This window comes from Phoca vitulina, unplaced genomic scaffold (assembly GCF_004348235.1).
Source record: "Phoca vitulina isolate PV1807 unplaced genomic scaffold, GSC_HSeal_1.0 scaffold9, whole genome shotgun sequence".
Taxonomy (NCBI): domain Eukaryota; kingdom Metazoa; phylum Chordata; class Mammalia; order Carnivora; family Phocidae; genus Phoca; species Phoca vitulina.
Window position 1 is genome coordinate 45,109,958 of NW_022589712.1, and position 22,250 is coordinate 45,132,207.

Below are 22,250 nucleotides of genomic sequence, written 5' to 3' on the forward strand. Positions count from 1 at the left end.
TGAACAACAGCTTACGTATTATTCAGTGAACTTGAAACACTCCTTTCATAGGCAGCAGTGCTGAAACAGATTCCATAATTGATTACTCAGTTTACAAGGGAGACTTAACATTGCTTAGTTTTCTGGGAGATACAAAGAGTTCCTTAGTTTTATTCAAATATGCACTAGCCCTGATATAAAACATGTCTCATCATAAAGAGCTGTGATTCCTTTCAGCATATTTTTTTTTACTTAGCCACTTAAGTCACTGCCCGTGGAAATTTCTTTTTAAGTGAAATATGAGGTCCAATTAGAAGGAAAAAAACCTATTTAATCAATTTTGTTTCAAAGATGCATGATTACCATATTTTAAAAAATTACTTAAAGAACAAACTAATGTGTTTGACTGGAGCGCACTATGATGACTAATTTACCATCTGCCCTGACCTAATGAAAACAAAAGGAAAGTTGGATTTGGCGCTCGCTTGCGCTTTTTATCCGTATTAGAAAGTAGGCCTTGAGTTTTTGGATATGAGATCAGGTTCGCTTGGTAGCCTCAAAGAGCAATTTTCCCTTTTTTTCAAAATTTGCTTTTGATCATTTCAGACAATTCATCCTTTGGAATGAGAAAGAGAAGAGAGGAATGTTGAATGAGGTTAAGTAAACGGAGAATCTGTCACATAAAGCAAGTTTAAATCCCAGTAATAGCATCCATGCAGGACAAACGGAAGCATTATTCTTTTGAAAACATTATTCTTTTAAACAGTATGTAATGACATCCTCCCTAGAGACGTCCTCCACGAAAGAAGAAAAACTACTTCCTCAGAAGTCATCTTCTAGGTGCCAAGTGTAATGAGTGGAGTCAAAACTTGTGTTTTCTTTATGTAAGAAGGTTCAGAATTAGAACTGCAAAAAGGTGCTCCTAAGGGTTTCTCCATATCCCTGTTTTCTGTTCCACACTGGTATTTCCATGAACAGAAAGGACAAGGAAAAAGAAAAGATTGCCATTATGACTTCAGACCTACAGATCAGTGAATGTGTCCTTGCTGTAAACTCTGAGCCAAGTATATTTTCTGTTTAAAAGGAAGAAATCTGCAAGGCTCATCTATGTAGAATGTAAGATAATTACTCTTTAAGTTCCCTGTAAGTAGATCACTTTCTTAGGCTGAAATCTAACCTGTGCGACGTGTTCCCAGCCCTCTCTGCTCCTGTTGCCACTGGAGAACTTGATGAACAGTAACTAAGGTGATTTTATGTTTTTAATTACTTAAATATTAGAAGTTGGGTTTTGTTTTTAATGTTTAAAATATGTCTAGGTCAGGGGCGCCTGGGTGGCTCCGTCGTTAAGCGTCTGCCTTCGGCTCAGGTCATGATCCCAGGGTCCTGGGATCGAGCCCCGCATCGGGCTCCCTGCTCCGCGGGAAGCCTGCTTCTCCCTCTCCCATTCCCCCTGCTTGTGTTCCCTCTCTCGCTGTCTCTCTCTCTGTCAAATAAATAAATAAAATCTTTAAAAAATAAAAAATAAAATAAAATAAAATATGTCTAGGTCACAAAAAGATAAATAAGCAGAGAAGTTACTTCTTCCGATTCAAACACTACTTTATAAATTTAATTAACGCATGTCCAAATAAAGACTTCTCTTCAGAGATTACAAAGTTGTTGCAGACGTGTTTAATGTAATGGAACAAAGAAGGAAGATACTATAGATAAATCATTATTATAATGTTTATTTAGCAAAATAAACTTAAAGTTTTCTATTAAAAAACATTAAGAATCATATCCAAATTTTAGTTTCCCCATCTTCTTTGGTATTGAAATCAATATATTTGGGATATAAAATATTTTATTTTGAAGTTGAGCCACTGGGTCTACAACAGTTTTCCATATAAGGAAAAGAGAAAATTAAGTTACTTGTAATTGTCTTATTGGTTAAACAACCAATGGAGGCATTATGTGTGTGCAGAGACCAACATCGTCAAGGAAATATTCATTCACTGATACATGTTTTTCTACTGAAAACATATTTAAAATTTTTAATGATCGTCTGCCATCATTTTCTTGTGTTGTCTGAACAGGAATCCAATATGGAGATCCTGCTTCCGTTTAACTAATGAACAACTCTCCAAGGAAGTTAACACCACCATACCAGGACTTAATAATACTTACTTTTCAACATGACTACATGAAAAAAAATTTTCTGATTTTCTCAGAATCGCGTGCTTCAGTCTTTTCCATAAAATAGTATCTGGAAATTGCTAATAGCATTAAATTAATATTAATAAAATCCAAATCTATCTAAATCTTTTTCTTAAAACCAGACTTGCTGTTTCTTCTCAGGGTAATATTATATGGACTGCTAAATTAGCCAAGCCAAATACTTCCAGAAACACCATGGGACAACCAAGCCACTCTTATTCCTCTGATAAATCTTTGCCTTTCCAATTCTGATTTCTCCATATCCCTGCCTTCTTGTGTGAAAATATGTTCCCCTTAATTTGTTTAAAAGGAAACTGAGATAAAAAGACCAATAACAAACTGGGGCAAGTTTTGTTTTTGTTTTTTGTTTTTTTTTTTGCATAGACTCTTGTGACCACAAAACGATCAAACAATGGATAGCTTTAATGCTAACACTGTGATTGGGAACAAGAAGAGTACAACCACAATAAAATACAGCTATCTATTAGAAGGACTGCATAAAGACATCTTTGGCCATGCAGGCTCTGGGCCCTCTGGAAATAAGTCAGTTGCATTGCCAACATGACAAAGAAAATAGCAATGTTCAGGATCAGGAACAGTCGGGTATAGGAAGACGACAGTGACGGGGCCCTGCTGCGAGTTGTCGTCATCATCCGGGCCTGTCCAAACCGGCCTTTCAGGGAGCCACCGTTTTTGTGTTTCTCATACGTCACATCTGCAAAATCTAAAAGGTCTTTCATTTCTTCATCTTCATCGATGGGCAGTTCTTTCTGTGCCAAAATCTGAGCCTTCTGTCGAATCTTTTTTTCATTGACTTCGATCTGTGCAAAAATATCGGGGACGGCGTCCACAAATTTATAGCGTTTGCCTACCCTCCGGTTTCTCTTCGACTTGCTTTGCTGTTGCTGCTGCTGTGATATGGCAAAAATCCTATCGATGGCCTCCTCCGTCTGCCTCTTGTCTGAAAACCTCAGCAGGCGCTCGGCGGTCTTCCTAAAGCTAGCTGTGTTCCGGACCCGGGACAGGATCTGCTTCTCCAGCTGCTGGAACACTGGCTTGAAACGCTGCAGGTTCTGGTCCACGACAGCGGCGTAGTCCTTCACCTCGGCCACCGAGGTGCTCTTGATGGCCGAGCTCCGGTCGAACAGGATCCTCCTCCGATCGGCAATGACCTGTGCAAAGGCGGGCTGCGCCGTGCTCTCTCCGCTCCAGAGGTAAGCGGCGTAGGCATGCTGGCTGGTGGCGATGAACACGCCCAGCTGCTGCGAGTCTCCGTGGACGCTGAAGCTCTGGACGTCGACAGACGGCCCTATGAAGAGGTAAGCTGTCCTGGTGGTGGGACTCCGCAGGTGCACAGTGACGTTCACGTAGTTCGTCCCGTTGTAGGGGTAGCCCCGAGGGTACGTCGCGGAAGCAAAGGTTGCTTTCTCACTGTAGCCGGTATCGTCCATCCAGTACATTTTGTAGAGACCGTCCCGCTGCCGGATGAAAGCCCCGTGGACCCCATCTACCACTGTTTCCTCGAAGGGAACGTCCACGTTGTGGAAGAAGCTTGCCGCGCTCTCCAACGGGCTCTCCTCTCCCAGGTGGATCTGGTCCACGAGGAGCAGCAGCTGGGGGTGCAGGAGGATCAGATTCCTCTGAACGCTCTTGAGATCCAGCCGGGGGTTATAAGCTCCCACCCCTTCTCCTCGGATGAAAACCACTCCGTTTTTCTCCTCTGCTGCAACCACTCTCCCCTGACAGCTGGCCGCCAGGTCCTGCTTGTACTTAGACCATTTTGAAGAGCAGTCTTCTGTGACCTGACCCTCCCAGGGAGAAAAGCAGCTCTTGGACACAGCCGGCGAGAACATCAAAACGTTGTTGAAGAAGGTGTACTTTGGCCCATAGAGAGCCTCCGTAATGAAAGGCACACCATTGGGAGCAAAAGTAAATGAGTTTTGATCAGGATGTTCATGCCCTGCATTAAAATTCCTCCATCCTTTGATCCACTCTTTGTATTTGTTTCTGTGCACAATGTCATATATTGCACGGCCCCCGAGTTTTCCGGACTTGAAGGAAAGAAAAGATCTATTGATTTCTGCGGGCAGTGCACTTCCGTAAGTCACAACACCCCAGTCTTCAAAATAATGCAATGTGGGGGTGCCAAAATCTGGGGGAGGCACAGATTTCAAGCTGGCATCATACCTGAAAGGATGAATTGTTCAAAATTAAATGGTTTTCTGGTGGAAGTTAAAATAACCCATCAGAACCGTGATGCCGCTTTGTAATGTGGCTGCAGGAACCAGCACACATGGTACCCAGAGGGCCGGCAGTGTCTTCTGGAGGAGAGGCACTTCTGGAAACACCCATGGATGAGCTTGCACAGGGGAACACCCTTACTGAAGGGGAGACGAGTCTATCTTCATAACCTATGATCCTTGGGTTTGAGCCTGCTAATCGCTACACGGACCTTCTTCACTGAATGATTTCAGAGCTGCCCTCCGAACCACCGGGGCTCACAGAATTACACTTGCAAACTTCTAGTCCCGGGGCTCCTATTCTAGAGAACCCCGTGTTAGGATCTAGACTCTTAACAAGCCTCCAGTTGTGAGCAAGTTTTGTTCTGCGACAACCAATATTATTGAAAGTTTGTTAGAGTACTTTTCACCCTCTAAAAAAATAAGTTTTAATAGAGTCAAACTTTACGTGTTAGATAAAATTTACTGCCAATATCACATCTAAGAATATAAGTGGACAAAATTCAAGAAACTATTAATACTGGGAGATTTATAACTGTGGCTAGCACTGCCTACCAAGAGCCATGGGTTTTGTTTTGCTCTGCAGATGACATCATGGATTTTGGACAAAAAATGGCCTCTCATTTTCATTTATGACAAATGTTTATTATCAAATCAATACAATAATTAACATTAAACTTCCACAGTGATCAAGAACACAGGTTTCTGAATCAGAGAGGGCCCCCGAAGTAATCATAAACATGATTATTTGCTTTTGATGATCTGAGATAACATTTCTGACAGGTTTAGATGATTTCCTGCCCAAGGCAAGTAAGGCAGGCCTATACTATTAGCTCTTAGATACTTCTCTAAAATGAATCGATCACCTATGGTTAATCTTACTGGTGTTTGATTTTGGCTGTTTCGTCTGTTGTTCTAGAGTTTCAGGCCATCAGAAACTGTGTCTCTACTTAGGTCTAGTTAATAATGTTGGCTTAATTACCATGACTTAACAAATCTAGACACAAGATGAATTGGCCATACTTCTCTGATTTTGGTCTGCATATTCCTATAAATGGCAGATTTTGAACCAAGTTAGACTTAGCATTATTTTGATTCCTAAAGTCAGCTTTATAGAACTCTCCTGGTTGTTTATTTAGGATAAGTGAAATCACTACTAAATAATTACTTCACACCCCTGAAACAGGAATGGTTACATATTAATATATCTACTTCATCTGTGACAATAGTTTTTTAAAATGCTGGTTAAATTACCACCAGTTATAACTTTATTAATATTTTTTTTCCCTCTTACTTGTTTAAACTAAAAAAAAAAAAAATAATGAAGAGAAGAAAATCAAACCACAGAAGCTTATTTTGGAATTGAATACCCATTTCAATAGCTTGAAAAGACATCAAGGATTAATGATCAACCAGTTCCCTGTAATTTTTATTTTAATTTATTGGATGCCAACAATATACTTGGCAGTACTTTAAAAAGGAGACCTGGCTTCTCTTTCTGGGCTTAAAAGATTAAGGCAGAAAAAATTACATGGTTCTTTTATTATCAAAGTGAAACTGTCAAATACTGTCAAACACTTTTAAACAGTTTTGGAAATGCAGTAACAGCTTTGCTATTAGAAGATTATAATGCTCCATTTACTAAAACAAAACATTTTCCTACCTTTATTTCTTTCTTTGCTGTGATTGTCAGAGTAACCCAGTCTAAATTTTGTGGTTTTCTCTTTATATGATTTCAAAAATGATGTAAATCAAAACATGCCCATCTATGAAACAGTGTGAGCCCAGGACATCTCTGACACAAGAAAACCAAAAACTGCCAACAGTAATGAGATCCTACATGGAAGGAAATGTTTCTAGCAGAGCCTCCAGCGCTGCAACAGGAACCGAAGCTGAGCCGGCATATGGAGAAGGGGTTACAAAGTGCTTTACGTAGTTTTTCTGTTTAAATGCAGAAATCTAGCACACTCTAGCCCTGGGTACAATTTCTTTTTAAAGGCAGCCCAACATGTCCTACCAGAGAAATTCCGTGTGAAGAGTACACCAGCGCTGCCCTTTGGACGGTGTCCCCGGACCTTCGGTCACCCGGTTCCTCCTGATCTGGTCAGCGAGCCAGTTACCACTGCCGTTACGCATGACAAATTTATCCAGGAACACTAATTGGCTTTCTGGACCATAAAACCAGTTGTAATTTGAGTCTGCAATAGCCACGGTTCTTTGAAACCCTGGGGAAAGAAGTTTGACAGAATGAAGATACATTTAAAACGGCATGCTCCTATAAAGACCTAAACAACGATTTCCAATCCTGGTTGCAAATTAGAATCGACTGTGTCCCTTGGATTAAAAAAAACCAAAAGCATGATGTCCACGCTTCACCCCAGACCAGTTAATGAGACCTCTGAAGGTCTTCCACAAGTGTGCAAGTTTGTATTTGTTATGTGGCAACCTATCACTGGTAATGGAAGTGCCACACTTCTTAATGCTCCTGAACACTGCCCACCTGCCGCATTTCCCAGTGCCCATGCTAGGTGTCATCATATCTGCAGAGACACATAGGCTCTCCTCTGGAACACGGGGAGCTCCCAAACCTGGACTGAGCACTAGATCTCTTACCAACTTGTCCCACATTCTACACCAACAGGATGACATAAGGTGCTGCAATTTGGCATCCAATAAAGTGGAAGTTATAAGGCTTAAGGGAGACACTGCATTTCTGTAGGAAGAAAACTTTTTTTTAAGATTTTATTTGTTTGACACAGAGCAAGCACAAGCAGGGGGAGCGGCAGGCAGAGGGGGAGGGAGATGCGGGGCTCGATCCCAGGACCCTGGGATCATGACCTGAGCCGAAGGCAGACGTTTAACCAACTGAGCCAGGCGCCCCCATACAGGAAGAAAACGTAATTCCCATAGAAGATCCTGCTAATATGCACTGCTGGAAGTTCAAGAGAGAAAATGCAAAGATCATACTGGAATAGGTCAGCAAAACAAAAGCAGGTAAGACTGGATATGCTCCAGGTGTTCTTGAAAAAGAATGGGAGACAACTCTGAGCCAGACAGGAATAATCATTACTAGAACAGCCATTGTGGAGGAAAAAAAAAAAAGAGAGAAATGTTGTTGAGAATAAACTGACTTTTAACACATAATCCCTTCTAAAATGATACCATGACCATATTTACATAATTTACAGCTAATGTTTTTGCTTCTACCATTTTAGTAAATGCTATTCCAAGTGAATCTTACGATAAAATGTGATTTCCTGAATCTTCTATTCATCTGTGAATTCCCTGAAAGGTGATGTGTTTTATTTCTCTTTGAATCCCCTGCCTGGTACAGTGCCTGGCACACAGATGTTCAATAATGGTTTGTTGGATTAATTGACATAAATACATTGAATCCTCCTCTTAGAGGTGTTCATCTTGTCTTTCCCAGTTTAGGATGCAGTCACAGACGCATCTGCAAAATAGGCCGGCTGTTAGATCTCAGATCAAATTACAAAGCACTGAGTCCTCTTCAAGGTCCCTGGCCTTAGATGGCCTTTGTTTATCAAGATAATTAAAAACAAGCCTCTCCTGCATATCTAGGAATAAGCAATAAAACAATAGTGTTCTGGAAGTTAATTCTCAACTAAACTTTAAGAATCTTATCATTCTTTTGCTCTGCAGTATTTTTTGGATAACTAATCAAATAATGGAGATTCTATTCAGTCCATGTGTACACAACCAGAGCAAAAAGATTTAAAGACTGGATTCTTTACTGTAGGTCTAGAATCACCAGCTAAAAATTACATTTCACTGGGGGAAAAAAAATACCCATCCTTTTTTTTTTTTTTTTTTTTCAAATTTTTATTTAAATTCTAGTTAGTTAACCTACAGTGCAATACTCATTTCAGGAGTAGAATTCAGTGATTCATCACTTACATACAACACTCAGTGCTCATCACAGCAAGTGCCCTCCTTAATACCCATTACCTATCCAGCCCATCCCGCACCCCCCTCCCTCCATCAACCCTCAGTTTGTTCTCTATCATTAAGAGTCTTTTATGGCTTGTTTCCCTCTCTTTTTTCTCCTTCCCCCCCCCAATATGTTCATCTGTTTTTGTTCCTTACATTCCACATATGAGTGAAATATATGATATTTGTCTTTCTCTGACTTATTTCGCTTAGCATAATACACTCTAGCTCCATCCATATCGTTGCAAGTGGCAAGATTTCATTCTTTTTGATGGCTGAATAGTATTCCATTGTATATATACACCACATCTTCTTTATCTGTTCATCAGTCAACGGACTTTGGGCTCTTTCCATAGTTTGGCTATTGTTGATAATGCTGCTATAAACATCAGTATGCGTGCGCCCCTTAGAATACTGTCCTTCAGAGTGGCTGCACCAGTTTGCATTCCTACCAACAGTACAAGAAGGTTCCCCTTTCTCTGCATTCTCGCCAACACCTGTTGTTTCTTGTGTTGTTAATTTTAGCCATTCTGACAGGTATGAGGTGAGATCTCATACTTTTGTATTTTGTATTGAGTGATGTTTTCATGTGTCTGTTAGCCATCTGAATATCTTCTTTGGAAAAATTCCTATTCATGTCTTCTCCCCCATTTCTTAACTGGATTATTTGTTTTTTGGGTGTTAAAAAAATCCCCATCCTGATGAAAATCTACCTCCTAAACTTTTTCTAACATCTTAGTCCTGTTTTGAAACAAGGAGAGTAATAAGGCTGTCCTAGAAATGAAAGTGTTCTTAAATCATATACATCTTTTTTTAGAGCTAGTTCTCTTAGAAGACTGAGCTACATGGCAACAAGGAATTAGAAGTTTTGTAGCAATTCATTTTTTTATCTTTTATATTTTACACTATTTATTTCAGTAATATATTCAAAGAAAATACTAAAGCTCCAACAAATATGTAGGTATAGTCTTTCATTTTGAATATCTATATAGTTTGGAAATAAAAACTAAAAAACAAAAGAGGATCAATTTGAGATTGCATGTAAAGGAAAATTAACATGTAACCATAAATGTTTATATTTTGTTAAGATTTGTGAAAAGGAAATGTTATTTTTGCAGATGAATTAGAAACATATAAAGTTTTTTGTTTTGTGAGCTATTTCAAATATACAAAAATAAACGAATAATACTTTGAAAATTAAAAAAAAAGATTCATGAAAAGGAATTTGCATATGTACCCAAGTTTTACATCTACAAAAATAAAAGTACTGTGGGGGCTACGAATTATATTTGATCCATTATGCTCCGAGCTTTACAGTACATAAATCACAAATCCTCACAATAACTTCCCAAACGTTCTGGTTATATGCAACTCTTGAATTCTTCTTTGATTTTTTATTTAAAAAAAAAAAAATCCCTTTAATTTCAATATGACTCGAACCCCACATTTCTTTTCCTAGTCTAGCCCATTTTCATAATCAGAAAAAACGATCATAGTTAATGTTTTCCCATTTCTGATTCCTCACTATACCTGGTAGGATGGTTCTATACATAAATGCAAAGTGTCGTTTAAGCCATGGGTGACCAAAGTGGTTGATGTCAAAGTGCCTCTGAACGAGAAACATATACTGGAAGAGGGATCTAGTGGTGTAGCTGCCGTAGGCGACTCCTTCGTAGAGGGAACCGTCTGTCACCTCTCGGAGCAAGACCAGAGACTTCTCCATGATGGTCAGAACTTGTTTGGTCCATAGGTAGGCTTCTTGAAGATACCCTGAAGAATGAAAACACATGGAAACACTGACGAGGGCTATAATGAAGCATAAACAAAATTATGACCAAATAAAATCCCCTGAGTTATCTGACTACAGGTCAAATAGCATTCTGTAAAACTCTCACTGACCAACATTATAAGTAACATTCTGCTAATCCAGGTTTGTGTCGGGTCCATGATGTAAGGTACGAAGTTCTCGAATACAAGTCATTTATTAATTAAGTGAAGATAAACCGTGAAATGAGTATCAGTTTCCAATCTTTAATGCATTTGAAACCGCATCACACCAAAATTACAAACTGCACATAACTTTAGGCTACCAGAAAAGATCTGTGTATTAAGACTTTCATTCAATTTTTCTAAAAACTACTACTTGAAAATATTTTTAAAGCTCTTATCTTCATAAAACTTGCACCATTATTTCATAGGATTTTTAATAAGCTGCTAATACTATAAAGGCTAAGCCACAGATAGTCTTCAGTTTGTTCTGTCATTAGAAGACAATCTCTCATCCTTTATGTGCTTTTAGATGCCATAGGATCTCAAAAGGCAGCGGGTCAGAGACACCACTGGAGTGACAATCTAATGGTGAAAAATATCAACTGGGAGTCCTGAATCTACCAAAAATGAGCTAAAATTTTGTTCAAGCACTTCAACATGTCACATTTTTCTACTTCTGCAACTGAAAATTAAAGGCCTTAAAATTTTTATGAAACACTTTTGACTCAAAAATGCTAGCTTCCTATAATTCTTGCAAGACTAGCATTTAGGTAACAATCACAACTCGCATTTCTAAAACATTTGTAATTTACACAGCACTGAACACAATCTTCCTTAATCCTTTTACCAATTCAATTAGGCATTGTTACTCCAAAATTACAGAAAAGCTTGATTGTTCAAGACCTCTGACACATGACTAAAAATGAACAGAACTTTGATCTGAACCTAGGTCTTTAGATTTCAGTTTTGTTTTGTTTGCTTACATATTTAAAACATAGAATCAGTGAGGATGAAAGTAAGCTCATTGCCTCCTGATGTGGATAGAGTCTTGTTGCTTCGCTCCAGAAGACGTGTGTGATCACCAGCACTTAACACTACCACGGCCTACCACATGTGCTGGGTGTGAGGGCTTCCAGGGGCCCTGGGACCACAAGATCCCAGCCTAAACCCAAGGTGCCAGGCTCTGTAAGATCTGGCTCCCGTCTCCTGAGGGCACAGAGGTGACTGTGGATTGTACCCCATCTCCTCCTATCTGGCTGTCCACCTGCCAGGCCAGTCTTCTGGAGAGTTTTTAGCTTCCTTTCTGTAATCATTAGGGTTTCAAGTTCTAGTCATCTTCCTCTTTTTCTTCTCTGTATCCTCCATCTCTAACCAGACTCCAACGGGATACTTAAAATCAGGCCTGCTACTTACTGCTCCCTGATATCACATGACCTGGTTTTCCCTTCTTCTTTTCCCTACAACAATCCTGTTCGGGAGATATGAGGCAATGTCTGCCTTCCTAAACTTCAAATCTGTCAATACAAGGCACTGATACTGGTATTTTATTTAAGCTTTAGTTAACATACAGTGCATCTTGGTTTTAGGAGCTGATACTGTTATTGATGCTATGCCCTGTGCTTTTCCACCATCCATACACCTTGTCTGGAATGTTCTTCATTATTTTCACTTACCCAGATCCTATCTATATTTCAAAGTTCTATGAACCTTCTCACACTGTTCTCCTGAATTCAAACTTAATACACTCGATCGAGATTTAACCATAGCTTCATGACACCTCTTATTCCGTTCTCTGGTGCTATGGTAACTACTGCGTATTCATTTAAACATTTCACATGTCTTCCTTCCAACTGATTTGTAAACTAATTGTGGCTAAGGTGTGATCCTGTGGTCCCTGTGCACCGAGCCTTAGACAGAGTTAGCAGAACAGAGAGAACATTCTGATTCTCCCACTTCCGATGGGAACTACCGGTACACTAAACTAGCCTAGTTTCTGTGAGGCTGGTCTGGAGAACATGGGATTGTCAAAACAGCCTGTGAGGTGGCTCCTAAAGGTGGTGAGTGTGCCAAGAAAGCCAGGACAGTAAGCCTGATTATTAACAGATGCGCAGGGCCAGAGATTTCACCTCTTCTTCTGTCCACTGCCGACGTGGGGGTTCTGGAACACTATCTCCCTGAGCAACCCATTACTGTAATCAGAAAATAAATGCACACACAAATTCCTGCAAGAGGAGAACTACACATTTTGGTCCAAACTGAATTGGTATTTTCGATGCCTGCAAGTATCTGGAGCAATCTTATCTCCCACAAAGAATGAAGAAATAAGCTCTATTCCTGCTACTAAAGAACTAAACATTTATGTAAAGAAGTAAGACTCTACTAGGCTAAAACCCAAGGCCCCGGGCTGAGAGCTAGCTTGTCCTGGGCTCCTTCCACCATTTCACGAGGATGTCTTTTCACAGGCCTTGGGATTTATTTATCAATAGTTTGAAGATTTGCATTTTGATCTTTTATTTAAAAAAAAATTTTTTTTTTTTGCATTTTGTATTTTGATCTTTTAAATCTTGTTTGTTTTTGTGAGAGTCGGGGGCAAAGGGAGCCAAAATGAAACCTGGCCCTCTTAAAGCTTTCCTTAAATTACTTTGAATCTCTATTCTAAGAGAGGCAACAAAATACAGTGGAAAGAGAATGAACTTTGAGTTTGGCCAGAACTGGATCCAAATCCCAGCTACATTATATGGTTGATGTGACAAATCAAATAGGGACAAGGAGCAATGGACACATGCCATACGCTCAGTTAATATTAGTTTCTTTTCCTCTAAGACTAATTAAAAGTGATGGCTGGTTGATAAGACAAGGGAGAAAGCTAGACTTGAGGAAATCTGATGCTGGATAATCTATAAAATGCATACTAATTCTTGTGGGGAAGTAGTCAAGAGTTCTGTTAGATTTGCCAGCTCCAAGTATATGTTTAATATCCTAATAAGTCACTATGATCTTAGGGCTGCTTTTCTTAAATACAGTCTAAATTAATCATGTATAGACTTTCACAGGTGTTGTAATTAAGTCAGAATTATAAGAACAGAAAAATGTAGTATCAGCAATTATGTAATACATTAAGGGAAAGTAGCTATGTGATTCACAAAAGTCACTTCCAAATTTGACCTAAATGATCTAGATTGGTTTTAAGTCCTTAGAGAAAAAAATAGAGTGTTGTAATGATAGACATCCGTGTGCAGAGAACATTCATTTCAAATAACAAACCACCCATTTAGCTTTTAAAAACTCCATTTACCCAGGATAGCTGTCTTCACTGTCAAAATTCTCTGGGGAAATGAATATCCGCCACTGATGGAGTGCCATAAGCATATGGCTCGGGGCCATCCAAAGCCTTACTTAAATAACCTGCAGGCTAATATAAGTAGCTGCAATGAGGAAGCGATGCCTCTCAATTGTCTAAGAGATGCCCTGGGTATTACTTCATCTCAGGAGCTCAGTTAGGATCCAAGTATGAACATGTATTCAGGCTAGTTATAAAAACGCTCTGCTCACAAGGCAACTACGGCTGACGCTGGCTTCGGCGTTCCCTCGGCTGTGTCCACAACGCACCTTGATTCATCAGAACCAGGCTTCCTGTGAGCAAGGCCATGCAGTTGGTGGGCTGGTGGTTGTGCAGGTACTGAAATCCCCATCCTCTCCTGTATGAAGTTTCATACATATATCCCGACACGTTGGCAATCACTTCAAGAAACTTCTCCTGTTGTGTCTTGCTCAAGTAGTTGTACAAGAAGTCGTAGGCAGTGGCAAAACCAACCAGGGAGTGAGCAAGCGGGACCTCATCCCAAGGAGCGTCCTTCACCAGCCTGCAGAGGAAAATCGACCGTGTGAATGAGTGCAACGTCCCACAGCGTTCAGCACACTTTTCGAGTGTCTGTTTCTCAGAAGGAAAGGGCACAACTGAAGATACAATCCGAGAGGCTGAATGCCTCCGAATTAGCTGCCTCCCACATCAGACACAAGCACAAAATTTGTCTCACGGGGAAATTACGGAATGAATGCTTTTCTCTCGTTGAGAGTTTTTCCTTTTGACTTTTACTCTTGATGAGAGGTAGAAGACTATGCTCAAATAGATCTAAAGCATATAACCAGGGCGAAATTCTCAGGAGCATCCATCTAACTGGTACTCACCCTCCCCTTTTTACACACAGTAAGAGGGTCTCAGTTCTGTTCTTATGGCTGCCTTGGCAAACCAGTGGAACACTTCTATCCCACCTCACCTTACTTCCCACAGGCTGGTCAAGGTGCAGGTATCCTGGTCTAGAGTTTATGACCTCTCAATCTGGACAGACCCACTTGGTCAAGGCCATGATGAGGAGGGTGACTAAAAATCTGGTGTGAGTGAAATGAGCTGATTCTAACTCAGATTTCTACATCTTGTTCTTTCTCATAAGATGAACTGCACTGCCTTTAAGGTCCTTTGAGTATCTTGCAGACAAGTGTAAAAGCGACCTGTGAAGCATGAAACCATCATTTTCTAGGAAGCCAAGTTTCTGCTTGGCTGGCTACATTATTCTGCAAGTGGTTTAACAGTGTGTGGCCTTCGTTATACAGGAAGCTTAGAAAGGATCTTTCACAATCACAATTCTATGGAACTATCCAGAAAACCCTCCCCATGTGCTGGAGAGATATTTGAGTAATCTCTAGGACAGCGACTCCAGTGAAAAGTGTGCTACAGATGGGAGGTATAAGAACACACAATCAGGGATTAAATGAAAGCTTAGTATTTCTATGCCATGAACCTCTTGACCTCTGGGCAATCTGGTGAAGCCTCAGCCTCTTTCTCAGTGCTTTAAAATTCATAAGATAGAGGGCGCCTGGGTGGCTCAGATGGTTAAGCGTCTGCCTTCGGCTCAGGTCATGATCCCAGGGTCCTGGGATCGAGTCCCACATCGGGCTCCCTGCTCGGCGGGAAGCCTGCTTCTCTCTCTGTCTCTCTCTGTCTCTCATGAATAAATAAATAAAATCTTAAAAAAAAAAAAAAAAAAGACTGTTTAAAAAAAAAAATAAATAAAAAAATAAAAATAAAATTCATAAGATAGAATACGAAGGGATATAAAGAAATCTGTTACTTTGACATGTAGCTATCAATACAGATTTTTAAAAAAATTGTGATCTCTGTCCTTTATTACAGCACTAAAAAACAAGATTTAATAGCAGAGATAGTAACTACTATAATTTGTAAGTAGTGATGAGCATAAACAATAGTATCTATAATAACTATAATGGGATATGAAAATACCCATGATACCTACCTATGACAAAGTTACAAGTTCTCCCAACATCACTATAGGGGTCACCTATGTTCATGATTTGGAAGAAAGGCTAAATTTCACTTAGAGTCAATGAAAATTAAGATGCAGTGTTTCTCCCATAAAACACCATAGATTCCAGGACAAGAATACTCAAAAATGTTCTAAGAGACTACCTCCTCTAGATTATATTCTTCTTTTAGGAGTTTTATATGAAAGATGTGATCTTAGTGATACCTTCTGGGGTCACTCTGCAGAATTTCAACATTGCTCTCCAACTGACCGTATCTCATTTCCCTTTCTCACTTTTTTGTCCTCTTAGTGTTTATGTGTGTATATGTATATGTATATGTATATGCATCCTCTACTAGATTTTAAGTTCTGCAAGTGCACGGTTTTATTTTTTCCTCTATTTTATTCACTGTTGGATCCCTAATCCTATAACAGTGTCTGACACATAGTAGATGCTTAGTAAACATTTCTGGAAAGCAAGAAAAAAATGAAGGAACAGGCCTGTAAAACTAGGCCACACTATTAACAGTGAATATATGATCATCATGAACTCAGGAATTTGGAGGAATCTCTTGATACTTAATAATAATTCCAGTGTTTGGGTTAGCTGTGGTGATATGGCCTGGTGCTAACATAACTAAGGTTGATGAGTTTTTTAACTATTTGGTCACAAAGCCACCCTGCAAGTCAGCTTGCTAGCATGGACTGGCTGGAAATAGACTATGAAGAGTGTGAATGCATTCCCCACTTCTAGGGAAAAAAACAACTTCTCCTGCAAGCTCACTGCCAGGGAATTAGGAACACAGTCTTCAGTGACTCCTGGTGGTTGGTGAGCCAAGCACAGAATCTGAGTCATCTGCTTCCCAGCCTGTGTCTTTGTGCCATGTCATGATGCATCTATAAATGACGCATGTCCACCTAACCATGGCAGAACTGACATCAATGAACCGCTACCATCTGCCCAACTCTGACACATCTGATTAACCCGTGAACTTGTTGCTTTTTTTAACAGTGAACTTATTTTTATAGATCAAAGAACATTTATTATAATTCTCATCCTTCGGAAGCATTACTATGCAACTTCTGTGAAAATCTCCAAGCTCCCCCAGTTTCCAATCCAATAAAATGCTAGTACACCAATTTAAAAAAGAGCTTATACCATCAGGCTCACACTATATCATTATGAAATCTGACCTATAATAGTTACATTTCTAAAAGGTTATCTAAATCCTTTACCAATACAATCTGACCCAGCTGTAGATACTAAGTGTAATGATGGAAGAGAGCATATTTTATGGCCATGGAAACCAAAGGAAATTTGCTTCTAGCTCATGGATGGCAGCAAAGAAACTGATTCAATGTGATCCTGACTACTGGCTAATATATCTACTGGAAAAGCTGGTTGAGTAGGTTAATCATTAAAAAAAAAAGAAACAGATATTAATTTATGAATTTTATTTCAGCTTAAAATACCTATATGTATACACATTCACCAATCTTTTGAAGGTGAACTAAAAGCCTTTTCTTTGAAAGTGGGTCTACAGATCAGTTCATTGTTCTTTCCTGCAAAGAACACACGTAACACATCATCACAATTTCAAGCCTTAGTTTCTCTAAAAGATAGGAATTAAAGATACTTGTGAAGGAATGTAGAATCCTTCCAGATTTTTATGTTTTCCCCTAAACTTTTACAAATCTCATGCACACTAAATTATGATAGCAATCTTTTACAGTAAGTCATTCTAAAGCATTTAAGTTAGTTTTAGAAACATACATTCTTTTTCTTTTTGAACTCACACTCTATTTACATAATAATATTAAAATTGTATAATTACATGTATTAATGAAATTGGCATAAACTTGTTTGAGAACAAATACAACTGGTATTTGCAAAGCACATTATTCTACTAGTGGGAACAGAGATGAATGGACATAGCAGAGGGCAGCCAACTGGCCTCGACATTGCGCATTCTATGGGAGTTGTTGCCAGATTACATAAGCAAGGAAGGTGAATTTCACTGGCAAGTCAGTTAAGAGGAGGGTTAGGTACATTTTTACTGTAGTCCTCTTTTTATAACCTATACCTTCTCCCCTTAAGAGCCATTCTTAAAGTAAGGTCTATGGACCCCCGGGGTCTCTGAGACTCTTTGAAGGAATCCTCAAGTAAAAATTATTTTCCTAATAATATAAAGATGTTACATGTTGACAGTTGCACTGATGAGGCCAAAGCCCTAACAGGGTTAAAAATGCTGGCACCTTAAGCAAGAATCCAGGCAGGGGCACCAACTCTAGCAATCCTTGTGTGATTCCGCATGCAGCCATGCACTCTAAGTTACAAAAAAAAAAAAAAAAAAGCCAGTTTCACTTAAGGATATCCTTAGTAAAGTGGTAAAATGATAATTTTATAAAATCTCAACCCCTGAGTAGATCTCTCTTCCATATTCTGTGTGATGAAATGGGAAGTATGTATAAAAAAGCACAGTGGATGCCAAAGTGTGGGAACTGCCACGATGAAAAGAAATTGTGCATTAAGAGCTGAACTAGCTCCTTTTTTTTCATGAAACATCATTTTTATATGCGAGAATGCTGAACTGACAAATTCTAGTTATTTAGAACTACGTATTTAAGTGGAATTTTTCTTGAAAATGAACAAGGAAGCCTGCCAGTTTAAAGAAAATCGAAAGCCTTTGTTGCCCATGATAAAATTTGAGCTTTTTCAAGAGAAAATAAAAGTTTTAGAAAACTTGTAGCTGCTGCCATGTGTTTAAGAGTTTACCAATACTTACAAATTTTTCTGGTGAGGTCAGTGATAACAAATGTGATTTATTTTTATATTGTATTATTAAATATGTCAACACTTGGAAAACTTGAATAACTCAGCAAACAAATATTCAAAATAAAAAAGGCAAGATATTACAAAACCATACATAGATAAAAGATCCACTCTAAGTGCAAAATATACCAATGGATTTTTCTACCAATTAAAGGATAACATGGTTTCAGATTCTACTAAATTTTACTAAATTTTATGATCCAGAGTCCATATAAAATCAACTTCTATGAAACTACCACTTGTCAAGTTCTAGTATAATATTAAAGAGTATCCAAGGGCGCCTGGGTGGCTCAGTCGGTTGAGCGTCTGCCTTCGGCTCAGGTCATGACCCCAGGGTCCTGGGATCGAGCCCCCTGTTGGGCTCCCTGCTCAGTGGGGAGTCTGCTTCTCCCTCTGCCCCTCCCCTCCCCTCCACTCCGCTCATGTTCTCTCTCTCTCAAATAAATATATAAAATCTTTTTTTTTTTTAAAGATTTTATTTATTTTTTTGTCAGAGAGAGAGAGCACAAGCAGGGGGAGCAGCAGGCAGAGGGAGGGAGAGGGAGAAGCAGGCTTCCCACAGAGCAGGGAGCCCGATGTGGGACTTGATCCCAGGACCCTGGGATCATGACCTGAGCCGAAGGCAGACGCTTAACCAACTAAGCCACCCAGGCGTCCCAAATACTATAAAATCTTTAAAAAAAAAAAGAGTATCCATAATTATCTGAAAAGATTCTTAAAGTACTCCTTAGAATATTAGAATAGATCCTTAGAGTCTTGTATTCTTCACATATTGATGTGAAGTAGCTGTATTTTCTTCATATAAGTCAACCAAAACAGACCGAATACAGCAGACAGGCAAAATGCAAAACAATGACCTTCTTCACACTAAGTACTTTGTTTTAAAAAATACAGTTATTTCTTCCTAAAAATATGTTATTTAATATTACTATGAAATGGACTTTTCACGCTAAAGGAAAAAAAAAAAGAAATGGACTTTTCCAGTGAACACATACATATTTTAAATATTCCTGGCTTTAATTTTTAATATGGTAAATATTGATACTTAAATATCGATACAGTCCAGAGAAAGCCTTTTGATGTCTTCATTAATTTTTAAGAATGTAAAAGAGTTCTGACTCCAAAAAGTTTAAAAACTGCTGCCTATAATACTTTCAAAGATGAATTTAAATGAATTTGTGTGACACAGAATGATGTGAGCACGAAAATGAACTATTAATTGCCTAAGTTGAGAGCTATGGCGTTGGTGGGGAAAGGCATAGAGCTTATCAAGATGTGCTGCTTCCATGAATCATGCTGTCAAGGGAAGAAAAGAGGCATAAAAATCTTTCCAAAATGTAATAGCTTCACTGATTCAAATTTTTATGCCAGTTTTATATGAACAGACTGCCTCCATTATCATAAATGCCTTTTGAACTATCCATTATGTATAGAGTGCAACATGCAATCTAAGTCTCTGTTACTAAAAACTGGACAGCTTACTTGATTAAAAAAAACTAATAAAAAGAATTCTAATAATAATGTTGGCATCTATTTTTATTTGTATAGATTTAAGAATGATCAAATGATTAAATTTTTTTCATATAGTTTTAATAGATATGTAGTCTTTAGAAAATAACCATCTCTGAAAAGATTAACATTTAGGATTACAAGATTCACAGAATACTCTTTACATAATCTTGTTTAACTTTTTATATATTAATTTCATTTACACAAATACTGTTAAAGTAAATATGTGGAGTAACAGAAGTTTGGTATTTAAAATCTAAGAGGGGTCAAGAAATCACTGATATTTATTTAAATGAATCAATAGTATACAAAAAATAAATACTAGAAACAATGGGGCAACTCGTAACACCCTTTATAATGTTATTATGGTTATTAGTCCTGCTTCCTAGCACTTTTTACAGCCAAACAATTTTATGTCAAGCTTTTCCATATGTGACTATATTGTGAAGATCATGATGTGATCCATGGTATAGGCAAATTTAAGTACTTTTATGTTTAAATGAGGCTCTACTCTTTGTTTAACCTTTACAAAAAGCAGAACTCAAGACAATCTTTTTTCTCATTTTGAGACAACATAGTTTTATAAGCCCATAACATATTTACTCAGTAAATTCATAAAGTAGAAGATTAATGTTAAAAAATCTGGTTTATTTGAGACAATAGATATTTATATCAATACAAATGTAAGAAAAAATGAAAGAGGTCTAGAGCAGGGCAACTTCACTTTTGCCAGCTTCACTGCAACTGTGTCTACGTAAATAAGCCACACCTCTGCCTACAGGGTGCACTTGGTCACATGACCCAAATATGCCAAAATAAGGTCACTTCTATCTTAAAATGTAAATTAGTCTATTCATTCTAAAAGTGTTGGGAAGACAGTAATCTGATAGAAAGTCATTCGATTTTCTGACCAAATGTCTTTGTGTGTTTGGACTTCCAATAGTTAGGAGAGTCCCGTATTACTACCGTTTTTAAAAACATGACTAATGGCAGTTGTGATTCATCTTTTTCCCCTCTGTAAGTTAAACGTGAAAATTAACCATGAATGTTAAATGTCAGTAATATGGTAAATTTTGTAAGTTATTCCCGTAAAATTTAGCCAAAGGAAGTGGATTTCTAAGCTGTGTGGCCTCGCCTGTGAAGCACATCGGGGCCTCGACAGTGATAGAGCAGAGTAAGCCTGGAATTCAGAGAGACTTGATGCAGGGACCTCTGAGTGGGTGGCCAGGTAGCCAAGGGGCATATGCAGCTAAATTCTGGCCTGGTTTGGTGTCCATATTCCAAGTGTTTGATCAGGTGGCTAAGGGTGGCATTTGCATCATCAAGCAAAATTCACTATTTATAGCTGAGAGGAAAGAGAGAAGTTGTACTTCATATTAAGTAAGCACATAGTATGTGCCAAGCCCTTTATATACTTTATTTCATCTAATCTTCAAAACTCGTATTAGGTTATTACATGCCCATTTTATAAATTGTAAAACTGGTATTTAGATAGGAAAATTCCATGTTTAAGATCACAAAGTTAAATTAAATGGTGAAGCCAACAATGGAATCCAAGACTATCTGAATCTAGAATTGTTTTTTACTTCTTGGTGAGGGAAAGCACAGTGCTTTCAAAGAAAGTCACCAAGTTTGCAATAGGAACCCATCCAGAAGAAATTGCTAGAGTTAGCAGACCTACCAAGAGCCAGGCAGAAATACAATCCGGGGTTCCAAGCCCTGCCACGTCCACGACATCAAGAGAGATAAAGGCAAGAAATGTGAGAAAAGAGGCAGACATTAGAAGAAGAGATATCAGGACTCCGTGTTCATATGGTTGCTCAAGACCCACTCAAGGAACATGGGATAACAATCATCCAGAATGCATGGAACAACTCTTCCTCTCCCCACCGATGTCTGCTCAGCCTGGGGCTCCTAACGTACTACTCCAAGTATAGTTGGTACAGGGGCTAGTGGGCCTGAACTTGCACACTCAGAACCATCAGCTCCTTAAGCTGGACAGGGCTACAATTAACAGAAATGGACAATGAGCTTTCTTTTTTCAACATCTACTTTATTCCCTACTTGGTAAAAGTAGTGCTGGAAGGATAACAGTATGATAGATTGGAAATTAACAGTATATTAAGAAACCGGGGCACCTGAATGGCATAGTTGGTTAAGGTCTGACTCTTGGTTTCGGCTCAGGTCGTGATCTCAGGGTCATGAGACTGAGCCCCACGTCAGGCTCTGCACTCAGAGCTTAAGATTCTCTCTCCCTCTCCCCCTACCTCCCATGCTCTTGCTTGTTCTCTCTCCAAAATAAATAAATCTTAAAAAAAAAAAATCTTCAGGAAAAATAAATTATCAGCCCTAAAATATAAAAACACTTTCTCCCACTATCCATATTTCTATATTCATTAAATTACTAGATTTAGGATAGCAGAATACTACCACTTAATTTCATTTGAAAGC

At 38.7% G+C, this 22,250-nt stretch overlaps 1 protein-coding gene across 4 annotated transcripts in view; it reads right to left on the reverse strand.

The window, feature by feature from the left end:
- Nucleotides 1-1,778: 1,778 nt before the first annotated feature.
- The window catches only part of DSE (dermatan sulfate epimerase), a 78,249-nt gene continuing 57,777 nt past the window's right edge, over nt 1,779-22,250 (reverse strand). For 3 of the 4 annotated variants that reach the window (XM_032408019.1, XM_032408018.1, XM_032408016.1), the window contains exons 3-6: nt 13,746-13,999; nt 9,897-10,136; nt 6,433-6,640; nt 1,779-4,362 (exon numbers count right to left, since the gene is read on the reverse strand). In XM_032408019.1, the coding sequence (XP_032263910.1) occupies nt 2,604-4,362; nt 6,433-6,640; nt 9,897-10,136; nt 13,746-13,999 (2,461 nt within the window). In that variant the 3' untranslated portion in view covers nt 1,779-2,603. Of the gene's footprint in view, nt 4,363-6,432; nt 6,641-9,896; nt 10,137-13,745; nt 14,000-22,250 lie in introns of those variants that run through there. The other variant, XM_032408020.1, reaches the window with a different exon arrangement.